Here is an 18,136-nt window from a genome sequence, read left to right as displayed (position 1 = left end):
ATTCTCAAGCACAACTACTGCTTGCTGCCTCACTTCACCATGGTTACCCTGTTTGTGTCGAGGCCCACAGAACTTCTAATTCTTCCCGTGGTATAATTTCCACTAGGCTGCTTGATGGTCTAACCGAGGCTGAAATACAGTCTGACCTCTCCAATCAGGGTGTCATTGCCATTCATCATGTAATGAAAAAGGTAGATTTTTCCTTAGTTCCTACCCACACACTCTTTCTCACCGTTGTTTGAGTGGTGCTTTCATTCAAGCTCAAAGCAGGCTATGAAATTATCAGCATCTGGCCATACATTCCGAACCCAATGTGCTACTACCAGGGTCATCATTTTAATCACACCAGAACGTCTTGTCGACACCCATCCAAATGTGTCACTTGTCGTAGGGTTGCGCATGAGGGTGATAGTTCACCTCCGTTTCCATGCTGTATCAACTAAAATGGCGGCCATGCTAGTTGCAAACCCTGTGTTTTCTCGTCTGGTACCTATAGTTCTGTTGCGACCTGCAATTTAGCTCTGAGGTCGTGAAATCACCCAGTGTCAAGGTAGCATCGCCATCCACCCTGTCCATCTGTGCAACAAGCCATCAAACTCTCGCCTCAAGGGGTGAAACCACCAACTACACAGCTGGTAGGCTGGAAAGGACAGAAGGAGTACTCCCGTGAAGACTTCCTCCATCCCTCCAGCCAAACAACAGCCGAGTCTTCATCTACCTGAAAAGGCTGGAAGAAGTCCTCCAAAGGCATACGGTCTTCTCCTTTGTCACATCAAAGATCCTCTTTGAAAGTGTCGGCACGTGATACCTTCGCCCGGCCAGCTTCCGTGTTGCCAGTGCACAACAACAATCGTTTTTCGGTGTTGGACTCCACAGACCGACTGCACAAGCAAGCTGATGCTTCTGTGGGCCCCATGGACCAGGATCCTCCTGCTTCTGTGTGCTGTAGTTGCGCCTCTTCCCCAACTGTCACTTGGCAGCCGCAGAGGTGACGCCCCCACGTCTCTTCATCACGACTCTCCTCCAATGGAATGTTCGAAGCCTTCGGTCTCACGAAGGGGACTTACGGCTGCTTCTAGTGTCACAGCATCCCATTGTACTCTGCCTTCAGGAAATGAAATTGCGCCCTCACAACTGCTTTGAGCTTTTACATTTCTTACCGATTCGTTTTGACCTTCCCCTTGAGGTTGGCATTCCCTCTTACGGGGGCATCGTGCTTCTCATATGGAATGACATTCATAGTCAACCCATCTCGCTGACTGCCCATCTTCAAGCTGTTCAGTTTGCCTTTTCCTTCCCCACCTGACTTTTTCCCTCTGTACCATTTATGTCCCTCCATCAGTCGCTGTCAACAGGGCAGACTTCCTTCAACTTTTTGGGCAGCTGCCTCCCCCAGTTTTGCCACTCAGTGGCTTCAATGCACGTCATCCTGTTTGGGGTTCTCTCTGTCAGAGAGGTGCCCTCTTGGCTGACCTTAACCAACTTAACTTCTTCTGCCTTAACACTGGAGCAACCACTTTCTTTTCCGACTCCTTGCACACCTATTCGCATTTGGACTTGTACCTCTGCACTGCCGAGCTCGCCCATCATCTTGAGTGGTCCGTTCTTTCTGACACCTACTCAAGTGACCATTTCCTGTGTGCTATCCATTTGTTGACCCCTATTCCATCTGTGTGCATGCCTAAATGACAGCTTCCTAGGACTGACTGTCAACTTTACTCTGCCCTGGCGTCCTTCGAACAAGATTTCCCCAGTTGTGATGCCCAGGTCAAATATCTCACAAACGTTATCCTTACTGCTGCAGAACGTCCCTTTCCCCACACTTCCTCTCTACCATGTCGTGTCCCAGTCCCTTGAAGGACTGAGGCATGCTGCAATGCAATTCGCACACATAGACATGCTCTCCGCATTTTTAACCACCACCCTACACTGACAAACTGCATTCATTATAAACAGATGCATTTAGAGTGTCATTGTGTTCTTCGGGATCGCAAAAAAAACTAGCTGGATTTCATTCATTAGTTCTTTTAACAGTTCCACACATTCCTACGTTGTTTGGGCCAACCTCTGATGTCTCTCTGGAACCATGATCCATTGCCCAATTTCTGGCCTGACAGTCGATGATGACATTGAGGACCCTTTTGCTATCTCCAACACCTTGGGCCGCCATTTTGCGGAAGTTTCGAGCTCTTCCCAGTATCACCTTGCCTTCCACCATCGGAAACGAGCGGAGGCAGTTCAGGCGATTGGCTTCGTGAAGCGGCCCATGTTAACCTTGTCCTTCATTCACTTCCTAAGGACACTACTCCAGCCTTGGTCTATTGCCTCCAGTTTCAGAACCTTCACATGGAACTTCGCTATAGTACCTTTGTCTACACTGGTGGCTCTCAGACTGACCATGGGGTCAGGTGTGCCTTCGTCATTGGCATCCATGTCTTTCAATATCAGCTTCCGGCACTTTCCTCAGTATTCACAGCCGAGCTCTTTGCCTTGTATCAGGCCACAGAGTACATCCGGCGACACAGCCTTCCCAATTGTGTCCTCTGCTCAGACTCATTCAGTGTGCCCTCCAAAGTCTACATGTGCTGCACACTGCTCATCCCTTAGTGCAGAGCGTCCAGGAAAACTGTCACTTGCTCACTCGTCATGGAGCCAGTGTCCTGTATCTGTGAGTCCCTGGTCATGTCGGTCTGCCAGGAAATGAGGCTGCTGACACTGCTGCCAAGGCTGCAGTCCGCATACCTCAGCCCATGAGTACATGTATTTCCTTTGATGATTTCTGTCTGTTAGGTGGTGGTGTGCCTTTGGCATCGCCAATGGTCCCCCCCTTCATGGAAATAAGCTTCGGCGCATTAAGCCTCTCCCAGTGCCTTGGACGACCTCTCGGCCCTCCCTCTGGGAGGAGATTATTTTAACTCGGCTACATATTGGGCACTGCCTTTTAACCATTGTCATTTGCTAAGTGGTGCTTCCACACCACTTTGTACACACTGTGCCCAAATTTTAACTGTCCGCCACTTCCTGCTGGAATGCCCTTTTTTTACGTTCCAGCTTTGGTTTGCCATCTGACTATCAGCCGTTTTATCCGCCGAAGCAATATGGTGAAGGCCATTTCATTTCTAGTTTTGGACGTCCATTTCTGCATGGTGTTTTTTTAGCCCCTTTTCCATGTGCCTGTTTTTAGGCGTCTCCTGTTCTGTCCATTGGGACTAACATATGGTTGTTTAACTCCCCTCAGTGTTCATGTTCTATAGTTTTGACTTGGGCGAGGATGACCCCAGTTGTTTTTTGCGCCATAAAGCAAAACAAAAACAAAAACCTAGCCACATAGTGAGTGCTGGTGATGGCCCGGGTCCTTCCTGTATTTATGCAAATAGCTGAGGCCAGTAGAGGGCACTGATGCTAGTGTAATTTAGTAACCAATATTGTAAATTCAACAGTTAATATGCAATATATGTAGTCATTAATTAACATCAGTTCCTATGGAAAAATGAGCATCCGACAATAAAACATAAACTGACATGCAGTATGTGGGAATAAAATCCGGCCGGCCGCTGGTGGCCGAACGGTTCTAGATGCTTCAGTCTGGAACCGCGCGACCGCTAAGGTCGCAGGTTCGAATCTTGCCTCGAGCATGGATGTGTGTGATGTCCTTAGGTTAGTTAGGTTTAAGTAGTTCTAAGTTCTAGGGGACTGATGACCTGAGATGTTAAGTCCCTTAAAATCTGCATGAAACGTGTAAAGAGTAAAAGTAAATAATGTGCAAGATTGTAACAGTCAGAATCAAAAGTTTAAAAGCTTAACTTCACATATATTAATTGGAACCCTTCACCATGACAAAGCAATTAACTATAATCATAAGTATAAGATAACATGACTATGACTGTTAATTAATACCTCAATTGTCAGTAACACATTCAGTGTGGAAGCTGACTGGCTCCACCTCGTAGCTTCTCTGCAAGAAATTTTTGTTTTTCTATGGTGGTGCTTGCAGGAGGAGGCCCAGTCTCCTCACTGTTAGTGGCTGGTGCATATGGCTGCACACCAAGTTGCTGTGGCATGTGGCGCTGCTCAGAAGAGTAGGTTTTTGAATATATCACAATAAGCATTCAGGTTAAACTCACTCTGTTCATTTAGTAGTAATCACGGTTGTTGTTTCCTATGTACATAATTTTCCATTTTCTCCATAGGTTCAACAATTGTCTTGATGCCTTCTGCAATACTTCCATGTTATCCTCTATATTTCCTGCCATATGTTTTTCATTATTCAGATGTGTATGGAATGCACTCTTATTTTGGTTATATGTATGCTCTCTAAAATGAGTCTTGAAATTCTAAATATTTGTTGCTGTAGATTGCCAACTGTGTGGTGTAGCTTAGGACCAACTGCACCTTTTATTTGAAATCCAATTTTTATTTTCATTTTTCTGAAGGCTTGTTTAATTCTGTTGGAAAATGCTCTGTTGGATGACAGCAACAAACCACTTGCTCTCTGGAGCTGCTGTCCCCTTGTTGATATGTATTTGTGACTTTAGCTTGTCATAAAGATTTGTGACATTACAGTACTTGTATCCATTTGCCCTGGCTATGAGTGAGTGGTAGTTTTAGCAACCTTTTGATCATGGCTCTAAATAATGCATTTTCTGACAGAATAGCACAAGCCTCCATGAAAATGAAAAGTACAGTTGGTTCTAGGCTACGCCACAAAGTTGTCAACAACAGCAACAAATATTTAGAATCCAGTGTCTGCAAGATCAACTGCTGGGACTGTGAAAAGTTTCATATTGGTAATGTGGGAAGGAATTTCAAGAAAGATTTTAGAGAACATATATGAAGCCAAAATACGGGGGTGAGTCAAATGAAAACCTTAAATATTTTTCTAAATACTATTTATTGTGCAGAAGTGGTGCAAAGTTGTATCACTTTTCAACATATTCTCCCACACACTCAATGCAAGTCCTCCAGCACTTACTAAGTGCATAAATTCCTTTAGAAAAAAAATCTTGTGGTAATCTGCGCAACTACTCATGCACTGCATGGTGTACCTCTTCCTCATAATGGAACTTCTTTCCTCCCATTGCGTCTTTGAGTGGTCCAAACATATGGAAATCACTTGGGATAAGGTCTGGTGAGTATGGTGGATGAGGAAGACACTCAAAATGCAGGTCTGTGATTATTGCAACTGTTGTACGGGCAGTGTGGGGCCTTGCATTGTCATGTTGCAAAAGGACACCTGCTGACAGCAATCCACGTCGCTGTGATTTGATTGCAGGCCGCAGATGATCTTTTAGGAGATCTGTGTATGATGCAGTGGTGACAGTGGTACCTCTAGGCATGTAATGCTCCAAAATGACGCCTTTTTTGTCCCAAAAGAGAGTCAGCATAACCTTCGCTGCTGATGGTTCTGTTCAAAACTTCTTTGGTTTTGGTGATGAGGAATGGCACCGTTTCTTGCTCTCTCTCTTTTCCCAGTTGGTGGAAGTGAACCCAGGTTTTGTCCCCAGTAACGATTCTTGCAAGGAAGCGGCTTTCTCATTCAAAACACAGAAGAAGTTCTTCACAAGCATCAACACGTCATTCTCTCATTTCAGGAGTCACCTGACGTGGCACCCATGACTAATCTGTAAACATGTTGCAGTGTCATTCAGTGTCACTCGGCAGTTTTCCTTCACTATGGATTCAACTGCTGCAATGTTCTGTGGAGTCACAACTCGTTGTGCCTGACCTGGATGAGGAGCATCTTTCACTGAAGTCACACCATTTGCAAACTTCCTACTACATTCGTAGACTTGCTGCTGTGACGAACATGCATCACCGTACTGAACCTTCATTCGTCGATGAATTTCAATAGGTTTCACACCTTCACTACACAAAAACCGAATAACAGAACACTGTTCTTCCCTGGTGCAAGTCGCTAGTGGGGCGGCCATCTTTATACTGATACTGTGATGGTATGTGTGCATCTGCACTATGCTGCCACCTACAGGCCATTCTGCACGCTTACCAACTTACAGGATAACGGCGCGAAATTTCGATTTGTTATTACAAGTTTAAGGTTTTCATTTGACTCACCTTCGTAATAGCACATTCCATACACATTTGGATAAAGGAAAACATGTGGCAGGACATGTAGAGGATAATAGGGAAGTATTGCAGGAGGCACAAAAAGGATGGGTGTTGAACCTACTGGAGGAAATGAAAATTTACATATATAGAAAATGTCAACAAGGGTTACTGCTGAATGAGCAGAATTAGTTCAACTTGAATGCTTATTGTGATGTATTCAGAAAACTACCAGTTTGAGCAGTGTCACATGCTGCAGCAACTTGGCGTGCAGCTGTATACGCCAGCTGCCAGTGGCCTGAGCCTTCTTCCGCAAGCACTGCCACAGGAAAATGAAAACTTCTTACAGAGAAGCCACATAGCAACACCAGTCAGATTCCATTCTGAATGCGTTATTCACTATCGAGGTTTTATTTAATAGTCATTGTCTTGTTAATTACCTCACACTTACAGTTATGTTTAGCTGCTTTGTCATGGTGAAAGGTTCCGATTAATAGATGTAATGTTAATTTTAAACGTTTTATTCTGACTCTTACACAACTGTGTGTTATTTGCTTTGCCAGGTTGTGAGCTTTCTATTATCACTCTTCACATGTTTAATATGGATTTTAAGTATGGATTTTATTTCCACATATTGTATGTCAGTTAATATCTCATTGTCAGACACTCATTCCACCATATGTACTATGACTATGCATACTGCATTTGAGTTATTGAATTTACAATACTGGTTACTCATGCAACCTAGCATTATAGTGCGATCTACTGGCCTCAGTTATTTGTATAAATACGGGACACACCCAGGTCATCACCAGCACTCACTACGTACCTAGGTGTATAGATATTGACATTGATACTTACATCAGAATATTTTTGTGCTATTTGTGGCTGGTACTCATGGCTGTTAATCATGTTATGTTTTATATTTTTTATTTGTTATATCTTATATATTCCTAGGCTTTTTCTAGATTCAGCTTTGCATGAAAGAATAGCTGATGAAATGTGGTCTGTTGAGTCTGACAACAGATTATAACTATCACATTTATTTGCAATTAACAAAAAAACTTCAATCCAGCTATACTGTAGACTTTTGTGTGTAAATCGAGCGAATGTACTAATAGGACTCATTACCATTGATAACATTAACCGCAATGAATAGAAAGAAGAAGGAAGTGCAAGATGTTGTGGTAAGCAGTGATGGGCATTATTGAAATAAATTTAAATCTGTATAATTATCCGAATAAGTAGATCATTCAAACAAATATATCCATGAATAAGTTATTTGTAACTTAAATAATGAATAACATAAAACGACATTGCATTTTCTTTGTTTATTTCTTGTACCAATTTAAACACTGTTATTTTTTCCATTGGCTCAGTGCAGTTTCTGTTTGATGAATAACTTATTAATGGACTGTGTATAAATGTGGCTCAGTGGGTTAAGTTTCAGACTACACAGCCAAAGATTATGGGTTCAGTCCCCTGTTGGTTGTGTGATTATTTTTGTTACTTATCACATGTTCACCTCTAACAATGAGAAAAATGTAAAGTCAAGTTGTGCCATGTTTTGCAGCACATGTTGAACTTTAGGTCCACTTCTGACTGGCTTTATAAATAGGTTCAGAGGTGGGAGGAAGTCAAAGGAACCACCATGCATAATAAAGTACTGCAGTGATCAAACTAACCTTTGTGTTGAGCACAACTTCATTTTCTTTACAGTCAACAAATGCAACACAAAAGTATTTCATAAGCAGATGGCCTTAGCAGTTACACTGTTGATACAACACAATTCAACTGACTGTTCTTGCCAATTCTTCCCTCCTCTCTCTGCTAACATTCAGAAGTACTCTGCACAAGTAACCAAAGATAAGAATGCAGCCAACGAAGCATCATCCATTGTACAAAGGCTGCTTAACACTCTCAGAAATGGGCATATCATTGATATAATTATGCAGTTTCCATGTATATGTTGTGCTACAATGTGAGTGAACGAAGTTAGAACTCAGTTGCTAAGACTAACATCAACAAACTTACATCTGTAGACCTCCTAAAAAATTTGTGGAGTTCTGCCGGATGTCCAAGTCACCCAGAAGTGTTTTAGGTTTGACTCTGAGTAAGCTTTACATTAGAATATGGAACAGTTTTTTGTTCCCACGTGGGTCTATGCAGTTATACAGAACTTTTTGAGATTCAGAAATTTTGGAAGAGTCAGTGGGTTTGAAGAGATAAGAGTTTATAATATTGCAGCACACTGGCAAATTTTTTATGGAGAAAATGTCAAGAGATGATTGGAAAACTTTTTCACCTTTCTGCACCAACTGCAGTCATTGCAGCAATGTCTTACCCAGAATTTAAAAACAAATAGTTTACCTGTGTTAACTGTTCACGATCAAAATAGACCTACAACAAACTACATGCATAAATGATGTTACGATATAAAAAATAATTTTATTTTGAATGTAATTTTAGTAGTGAAGTTAATGTGTAATCACAACAAATTATTTACCATAAACTACAGCAAAATTGATGATTTCCCAGTTTCTGCCGAAGAAGATTGTGAGTTGAAGTAAAGACGATTTCAGAAGATGTAACACATCAATATAATCTTTGTGTATGTAGAACATATTTTCTTTAATGTCGCAATGGCAGATGGAACCTTATTTAACAAGCACCTCCCATAATGTGCAATTTCCACAATGAGCAAGAAAAATCGTAAAAAAATGGCTCACTTAATGAGTGATGTTTTGCATAACAAATGATGATTTAGTGTGATGTCATCAGCTGTTTGTGTGACAGGGGAAACGTTCAACAATTTGAACACTTCTCACTGTCAGCAGCAGCATATGAACAATGTCTTTAGTGCATATTGGAGTCTGGGTTTAGCACTCTTTCTGCTACCATCCTAGTGCAGCTTGTGATCACACATTTTTCCAAACTTGTATTCACACAGTGATTTTTTGTGGGCAAATTTTGTTAACCTTCAGAGAAATGTCTCCAAAGATAAAGCCACAAGAAGACAAACATGTGAGAAAGGGAATGGCTGTAGAAATGAAATGTAAAATCATTGAAAAACGTGATTGTGGTGCGAGTGTTGGTGATTTAGTACGTTCATACGGTCGGTCAACATCAACTATTTGCAGTATCCTCAAGAAGGAGGACAAAATTAAGGAGATAGATGCTTCAAAGGGAGTGACAGGATTATCTAAACAATGAGTTCATATTCTGGAAATGACTAGTCGATGGATTACCTCAAAATCGAAAGGTTGCTCCATATATGGATAAATAAAAAGCAATTGCAAGGTGACACTATTTGTGAGAAGATGAGAATGATTTTTTCCGATCTCATAAAGAAAGCATTGTGATCATTAGCAGCTGAAGAAGTCTTTAAGGGAAGCTGTGGCTGGTTTGAGAAGTTTAAGAGAAGAACCGGCATCTACAGCATTGTGAGGCATGGCAAAGCAGCCAGCTATGACACAAAGGCAGCAGAAAACTTCATCAGCAGCCTCAAAGTGCTCATAGATTCTGTGGGTTATCTGCCACAACATGTTTCTAATTGTGACGAGATGGGTCTACTCTGGAAAAAGATGCCGAAGCCTACCTTTATAACAGCAGAGGAGAATGCACTGCCCGGTCACAAGCCAATGAAAGACTGTCTCACGCTGCTATTCTGTGCCAATGCAAGAAACAGTTTGAAAATTAAACCACTGCTTGTTTACCATTTCAGGAAGTGCAGCAGGTTAAATACGATGTGAAGGTCCAACAACAAGGCTTGGGTGGCACGTGATCTTCTTTTTGATGGGATCAATGAATTATTTGGCCCTTCGGTGAAAAAATATTTGCTTGAGATGAATCTGCCACTCCATGTCTTGCTTGTTATGGACAACACTCCTGCCCATTCTCCAGGTCTATAAGACCACCTCCTTGATGAATTTCAGTTCATCAAGATCCAATTTCTGCCTCCGTTACTCTAGCCTATGGACCAGCAGATTATTTCTGACTGTAAGAAGCTCTACACTAAACCAATCTTTGAGCACTGCTTTGAGTTGACTGAAGCTACCAATCTCACTCTCAGAGAGTTTTGGAAATACCACTTCAACATATTTTTTTGTGCTTCAACATGATTGTAGAGCTGTGGGAAGGGGTTTCCAAAAGAACTGTCACTTCTGCTTGGAAGAAGCTTTGGCTGGAGTGCATTGTCGATTGTGACTCTGAGGCATTTGAGTCAGTACCTGTGGAACTTGTAGTCAACGAGATTGCGTCTTTGGGTGCGAGTATGTGACTAGAAGTGGATATCAGTGATACCGATGAGCTTGTGGAAGATCACAGCCAAGAAATGACCACTCAAGAGCTTATGGAGCTGCAGTGTCTTTCACAGCAAGAAGCTGTGTAGAGGAGTTCTTTAGACGAGGAGGAGGCAGTAGCAACAAAGCAGCAATCATCTGGCGTAGGAATAGAAAAAGCATAGTAGTCAGTTGCATCTTACGTTGAAAATCATCGCCGCAATAACGCAGTGGATATGCACACTACAAATTTGTTTGTTGATCATGCTGTGTTGCATTTTTGCCAAGTGTTGAAGCATTGGCAGAAACAAATGGTTATAGATAGCTTCCTAGTAAAAAAAGAATTAATTATGTATCATGAATAATAAATTACATGATGCTGTGTGTATAATTTTCTTGAATAAGTGGCATGAACAAGATAAAACTTTTAGTACTTTTTCTGTGCGAAACCCATTATTGTGTTTTACATGAATGTATATGGGATAAATTGTTTTGCTTAATAAGTGTCTCGCACTATGAGCAATATTCTGAATGAATTCTGCTCGCTATGCAAGGTTCCACTGTATCTGATAATATGTTTGACAAAAAGAATTGTTCTGAAAAATAATTTAAAAGCCACATCAGCACGGCTGTGAAAAAGTGCTCACTTGGCTGTGCCATCCACGTGGCGGAGTACAAGTGCACTCTTTACTGTCATTAGGCAAGACAGCATTGGTAATCTTTGGCAACTTCCACCAAAGTATGCGAAGTATACGAGAAGTGTAAGAGAGCAAGTGCGAGGTTGCACGAACTGTACTGATGTAAGATAGGCACGTCTGACGGACAGCGGGCTCATGCCGCAGTGGCTGCGAAGAGCGGGCCAGGAACACGGATACCCACCCCTGAATTGACAACCGGGAGCCTCCTGGAGTGCCAGATGAAGACACTCTAGAGCGGTCTTCCTTTAGTGGCACTTGCTCAAAACCCAGAACTACCTTGTCTATACTCCAATGAAAATTACTTTGTGTTTGACAGATTGCCATGGTGGAAGGCAGTGTTGTCAGTGCACAGCCAGCTAACCTTCACAAGTTGCTGCTCGTAACTACAAAATAGGCAACAGTGAGAGCATGTGGCACCACTATTATGGGATGGCGACTGATCCCTACCATTTGACTCGCTGAAACATCAATCTGAAAGTAATTTTAATCAGAGTTTAGCAGTGGCTTATACACCAGCTGCTATTTGGTGACAATGCTAGGGGAAGCTGAAACTGCATTCTGTTCCCATTGAACATTCCTGCTCATAGCAAGTGGTGATGCAACTGGGTCATATATGGGCTATATCCAGTGAGGCCCTGTCTTCTGGAAATATGGTTGTGTTATGAGGATGTCCCATGAGCATCCTCCGACACCTGTCTACTCAAGACACAGCTCTGTCTCATAAGTCTGTCGCAGTTTGTACTATTATGGAAGGAAATCATGAGCAAAAATCACTGCACACCAAGATTACCGTAATTTCTCTTTAAAAAATGTAAATTATTACACTCACAAGACACCAGAATCAACTTCAATACACAGCCCACATGATATCCCCCAATTAACTGTTAACATGCAACAAGAATGAATTGCAGCCACACATTGGAACATGTAAGTTAACAAAAAACAAAAACCCTTTATTGTTTGTGTGTAACATTCACTTCGCACAATATCATTACCATGGTACATGACTTGAGATATCAAAGAAAATTGCACCTAATAAAACTCTAGAACTAATGCATAAAGCATTGTGCAGGTACCTGTCCCCTTCCTGCCCCCTTCAACCTTTTTTGGGACTGAAACCTGTAATGGTTAAGAGTTTGGTGCGCCCTGAAAGGGATGTATACACTCAACTTGGACAACTGTTGTACGATTGAGAAGTTGTAACCTCATGTTCACTGGCGAGGTCATCTCAGTCACTTGTTATGGCCCTTGATAATGCGTGAAGAATTTTTTTGTCTTACCCTTCAGGGTATACATGCTCATTAACACTACCCTCCATCTTAGTTGGTATTCAGTTTTTGTTTTGAGAGGTTGTGCTTACTCTGCAAACTTTCCAGAATAATCCCAAAAACGGTTGCAGTGCCTTCTTCAAACATGATACTGGAAAATCCTTCACAGCTTTTACCAACCTTGGGTCTGTTTGGACTCCTTCATGACCCAAATATTGTACTTCTTGTAGCTAAAAGTGATACTTCTTCGTATTGAATGTTAGGTGCACTGCCCACAGCTACATAATACCTCTCTTAGCTGTATCACATGTTCTTCAGTACCCTTCACAAAAGGCAATTATGTCATCCAGATATACCATTCATTGCCTTGGTTTTAACCCTTGTAAAGCTGTGTAACAAATGCCGAAACATGGCTTCAACCCAAACAGCATATGACAATATTGGTTGTGTCCCAGAGAAACCGTTAAGTGCTATCTTCAGCCAGTCCTTGGATGCTACTTTTATCTGATGATAGCCACCTCTTAGATACTAGGTGGAAAACTACCTGTACTGCCCCAAATTATCTAAAGTTTCCATTATATTTGCAATTGGATAAGCATCTATAATCATAAGATTATTGTGATATCAATGATAACAAAATTGATATGTTTTCATGCCATTCATACTTTTTTTTTTTTTTTTTTTTTTTGAACTGTCACCACTGGTACTCCCCAAGGGCTGGCACTTTCTTTAATAATACTGCCTTATAACTGTTTGTTAATGAGCTCATCCATCACCAGCTGCAGATGATGTGGTATTCTGTATGACAATACATAGGTGGGTCAGTCCCAGTCAGGATTTAGTGCAATGGCTAGGCAGGTCTTCAAACTCCATTGTGAATCTCTGCTCCTTCCAAGTGTTTCACTTTCTCCCATAATTCAGCTAAACTGGTGACTTACTTATGCTTAGGGTCCAATTTATCTGATCCAGAATGCTTCCTCTAAAATCTTCAAATTGGCAACCATCAATACCTTAAACAAGTACATGTCTTTGGCCCCAAAGCTACGTGCTCACTCGCTACCTCCTGTACACATACCACACTCCGTACAAAATGCTGTGCCATGTCTAACTTGTCATTCTCTTTTAATGGCTTAATAACACACCACTGGCAAATCAGCTCCTACACTCACCCATAGTAATTTCCCCACGCCTTGCGGTACTTTAATCCTTACAGGCATCTAATTGGTCCCCTTCTGTGAGGGATGAACATTGCAGCAGTGTGGCATGGACAGCAGCTTCCCTCAGATGAAGCAATATTCCGTTGGGTTCCACTATGCACTGTAAAGGTCAATTTTAGCATGATGTTCCTGTAGGAAAACTAACCTTAAAATTGCACAATAACCAATGCCTATATAGGCAAAATTTACATACATCCTGGGAAATGTTTTGCCACCACCTGAAAATTCAGTATTGCTGACTCCAGGGAATAAACATCACCACCACCCACTGCATATGGTTATACATTGGTGGTCTCAAACCTCCTCTTTTCCATGAGGTCAATACTTCCCTAAAACACCTGAGAAACTTGTTCTCTTCTATACACTAAACCAATTAAGCAAAATTTTGCCTCCACACACATTTTAGTTGTGCTAAAATGTACTGGTAGAGCTGCTCATTGGCCCTGGGGCTCCCACTGCCAATTAACAGTTGGTTACCATTTTCATTCCATGTCTTTGTGTCATGACCATTATTCTGTCTACATTCTCATTCCTGATGCCCTACACTGCGGATGACAGCACCCTCGCCATGTGAGACTGCACTTCCACAATGGTAACACTTCACATCAATGGAATATATCCCCCTTCTGTAGAAGAGGCAGGTCACTGCATCCATTTCCTTGAATGCTGTTGCTGCTACTATGAATCCAGCCAAATCTTTAAGAAATCCTGTCCATACTTTTCATGATACTTCTGGTGGCAACCCCCACAACAGTGTGTTCGGTGCTCTGTTCTTTGTCTTGCAGAAGGACTATGTTGGTGTTATCACCTGTCCACCTGTCAGTGGGTTCTGAAATCTGAATCGTGGTTGTTGCTGCAACGGCAGCATGTTACCTTGAGCCCAATTTCTAAAACTGTTTTAATTACCATATCTCTGTTGAGTTCTGAAGTGCACTATTTGAACTGAACTAGTGCTTGTATACGTGATATCTTCTCGATTAACTGAAAATGAAATTTCAAAGTGTTGGATCTGCAGGGAGAGGCGTTAGACAAAATCCAGCAACACTGCTGTGCACAGTAGCTTCCCCACTCTCGATTCCAACCTTCCTCTCTTTTTTACACTATTCTATGTCCACCTAGCAGCCATTAACGATGAAAGCCCTGAATGTCACTACTGCCAGGTGTGAAATCTGCAGTTATCCAGTTTTTAAATTCAAAAGGGGTCTCACCTGTAGACATTCATTATCAATTGTGTGAAGTTCATCGAAAAAAGTGTATGGCCTTTCAACACATCTGCAAATAGTGTAGGAAGTTCACTGCTGGTCAGACCAGTCCTCCACGTCATAGAGACCTTCATTGACCCTTTCCATCTATACGCTCTCTCCTCTGCATTTAACAGTGGAATTCACATTGCACTCTTAATGTTACCACCCTTGCTTTTAATTTCACCTTAGTTTGTTTTGACTTTTCTGTATGTATCCAACAATAATCCCTTTATCAATTTTTCCTCATTTTTCATGCAGCCATTTTCCCTTGGCTTCCCTGTACTTCCTGCTTATTTCATTCCTGTATTTCCCTGAACATTTTTGTATTTCCTTCTTTTGTCAGTCTGTTACCCATGGTTTCTTGCAGGTACCTTCCTTGTACCTATGTTTTTCCTTCCAACTTTGGTGAGTGCCCCTTTTTAGAGGTGTCCTTTCCTCTTAAACTGAACTGCCTACTGAACTATTAATTATTGCAGTATCTATAGCCTCAGAAACTTCGAGCATATCTCTTCATTCCTTAGTATTTTCCAATTTCTTTGTCCATTGATTCTGCTTGATTAGTCTCTTCATACTGCTCATTATCATTACTAAATTGTGATCTAAGTCTATATCTGCTCCTGGGTATTCCTTAAAAGCCAGTATGTGATTTCGAAATTTCTGTCTGACCATGATGGAATCTAACTGGAACATTCCTATATCGCCTGACCTTTTCCAAGTGTACCTACTCCTCTTGTCATTCTTGAACAGAGTATTTGCTGTTACTACCTGGAAGTCATTGCAGAACTCAATTAGTCTTACTCCTCTCTCATTCCTACTACCAAGCCCATAGTCTCTTGTAACCCTTTCTTCCACTGGGCTCGCATTCGGGAGGACGACAGTTCAATCCCACGTCCGGCCATCCTGATTTAGGTTTTCCGTGATTTCCCTAAATCACTCCAGGCAAATGCTGGGATGGTTCCTTTGAAAGGGCCCAGCCGACTTCCTTCACCTTCCTTCCCTAATCCGATGAGAGCAATGACCTCGCTGTCTGGTCTCCTCCCCCCAAAAGCAACCAACAACGAACCCTTTCTTCTACTCTTTCCCCTACAACCGCATTCCAAACCCCCCCTAGCTATTAGGTTTTCATCTCCATTTACTTACTGAATTACCCATTCAGTGCCAGAAGCCTTCTTTTGGCCAGGAACATCTGTTTGCCTGCCCTAATCTACTTTTTATGTCCTCCTTGATTTGTTCGTCACAGTGTTTTGCTACCAAGATAGCAGAATTCCTTGAGTTTATGTTCTTCGTGGTCACCAATTTCAGAGTTAAGTGTATCACTAATCTTATTTATGCTACCCCCCAATACATTTGTTTTTCTTTGGTTTACTCTCAATCCCTAGCTGACAAAAAAAAAGGTAAATCAAAATGTTATTTATCAACAATAAAAAGGCCTTTCCTCATATACTTTCTCTCTCATCATCTTCTGCTTGCAGTGTCCGCATTTATACCTGAACTATTGTTGTTAGTTTGGTTTGCTGTTGATTCTGATGAAAATGACCCTGTCACTGAACTGTTCACTATAGCTCACTCTCTGCCCTACCTTCCTATTTATAATGAATCCTACTCCTGTCACATAATTTTCTTCTGCTGTTGATATTAACCTTTACTCACCTGATCAGAAATCCATGTCTTCTTTCCATTTCACTTCATTGACAATCTGTGTCACACATTAATAAAATAAAGAACATCAGTGTTGATACCAGAACAAAAGGTTGTTACCTTGGAATAATGTTATAATAAAATTAATAAATGAAACTGATCATCATACAACTAACATATATCTGAGGAAGAAATTTCTGAGAACCTGCATTTGTAGCATGGACTGTGGGCAAACTGGAAAAGAAGAGAGTTGAAGCATTTGAGATGCAGTTATCAGTAGAATTGACAAAGAAATGAAGATATGGAAAACACTGACAAAAAATGGACAAGATGATAGGATACATGTTAAGGCACCATGGAATAACTTACATGCTGCTAGGGAGAGCTGTAGAGCATAAATACTGCAGGGGAAGACAGAGACTGGAATAAATCCACCAAATAATTGAGGATGTAGGTAAGGTGCAAGTGCTGTTCTGTGGTGAAGAGGTTGGCACGAGAGAAGAATTCATGGCAGAATGTATCAAACCAGTCAGTAGACTGCTGACTTAAAAAAGGTGGAAAGGGGGGGGGGGCAATTTTACAAACATATGAATAACCAATTTCTCAAACATATGAATAACCATATACTTTCATAAGGTTATTGTTATAATGTAAAAACTATTTTGTAATTCTCTGTCTGTCATCTTACAATGACATCACCTGTATGCTTACATTAATGACAGATGTCATGCTTACATAAATTTTTATTTCCATTTTTGTGATCTGTCATTAATCAAGCAACATATGTTGGAGATTTGTTTACTGTGGTACTAAAGATTTCAGATTGGTTTAAAATTTAGGTATTGGTTTCTTGTGGTAGTTTATAAAATCTCAGTGTGTTTTAAATACATAATTTTGTTTTTTTTTTTACTTTTGCAGGTGCCAGTGGGTGAAACTGCATTAGCATTTTATACAGCAAGAAACCCAACTGACACACCTGTTATTGGAATTAGTACTTACAATGTGGTACCATATGAAGCAGGACAGTATTTTAATAAAATTCAGTGCTTCTGTTTTGAGGAGCAGCAGCTGAATCCACATGAAGAGGTTATAAGAATTTCTTGTTGTTGATGTTATTATATATCTTAATTTACAGTATAATTTTACTCTTTTTCAACTTTCAGGTGGACATGCCAGTATTTTTCTACATTGATCCAGAGTTTTCTGAAGATCCAAAAATGGAGTTGGTTGACACAATTGTATTGTCCTATACATTTTTTGAAGCAAAAGAAGGTCTTACATTACCAGTGCCATCATTTGTACGAAAGTGATAAACTGCTCTTATAGTGTACAGAGAAGAAAATCAGATATATCAATAAAAGTGGAATGATTTGTGGCAAAGCAGTGTGAATTTCTTTTGAATTAATTGCCGATATTAACAAAAATTTGTATGGGTATATAATTGTAGGCTTCCATGCCCATTGTTACAGTCAGTAAAATTTTTCTGTGTTTGTTGACCGCATTGTCAATATTTAAAATACTGACATTTCGATCACTGTTGCAAGTGACCTCCTTCAGGGTGTTTTTATTTACTCTGAAGAAGGGTCATTTGCAACAGTGACCAAACATTGGTAGTTATGTATATTGACAGTGCGGTCGTAAACTCAGAAAAAATTTAATGCTTGCGTGGGTATCATCTGATATATAAATTGCAAAGTAGCATATACATCATGAATTAGTGTTGATCAG

The 18,136-nt window shown here is 41.0% G+C and overlaps 1 protein-coding gene across 2 annotated transcripts in view; it reads left to right on the top strand.

Annotated features, from left to right (window-relative positions):
- LOC126251708 (cytochrome c oxidase assembly protein COX11, mitochondrial) overlaps positions 1-17,789 on the top strand; it is a 30,567-nt gene extending 12,778 nt beyond the window's left edge. For both annotated transcript variants that reach the window (XM_049952301.1, XM_049952300.1), the window contains 2 exons: positions 17,327-17,494; positions 17,572-17,789. In XM_049952301.1, coding sequence (XP_049808258.1) covers positions 17,327-17,494; positions 17,572-17,718 — 315 coding nt within the window. In that variant the 3' untranslated portion in view covers positions 17,719-17,789. The remainder of the gene's footprint in view (positions 1-17,326; positions 17,495-17,571) is intronic.
- The last annotated feature ends 347 nt before the right edge of the window (positions 17,790-18,136 follow it).

Source organism: Schistocerca nitens, chromosome 4, assembly GCF_023898315.1.
Source record: "Schistocerca nitens isolate TAMUIC-IGC-003100 chromosome 4, iqSchNite1.1, whole genome shotgun sequence".
Classification (NCBI taxonomy): domain Eukaryota; kingdom Metazoa; phylum Arthropoda; class Insecta; order Orthoptera; family Acrididae; genus Schistocerca; species Schistocerca nitens.
Note: the sequence above shows the minus strand (reverse complement) of the source record. Positions and strands in the feature narration are given on the sequence as shown.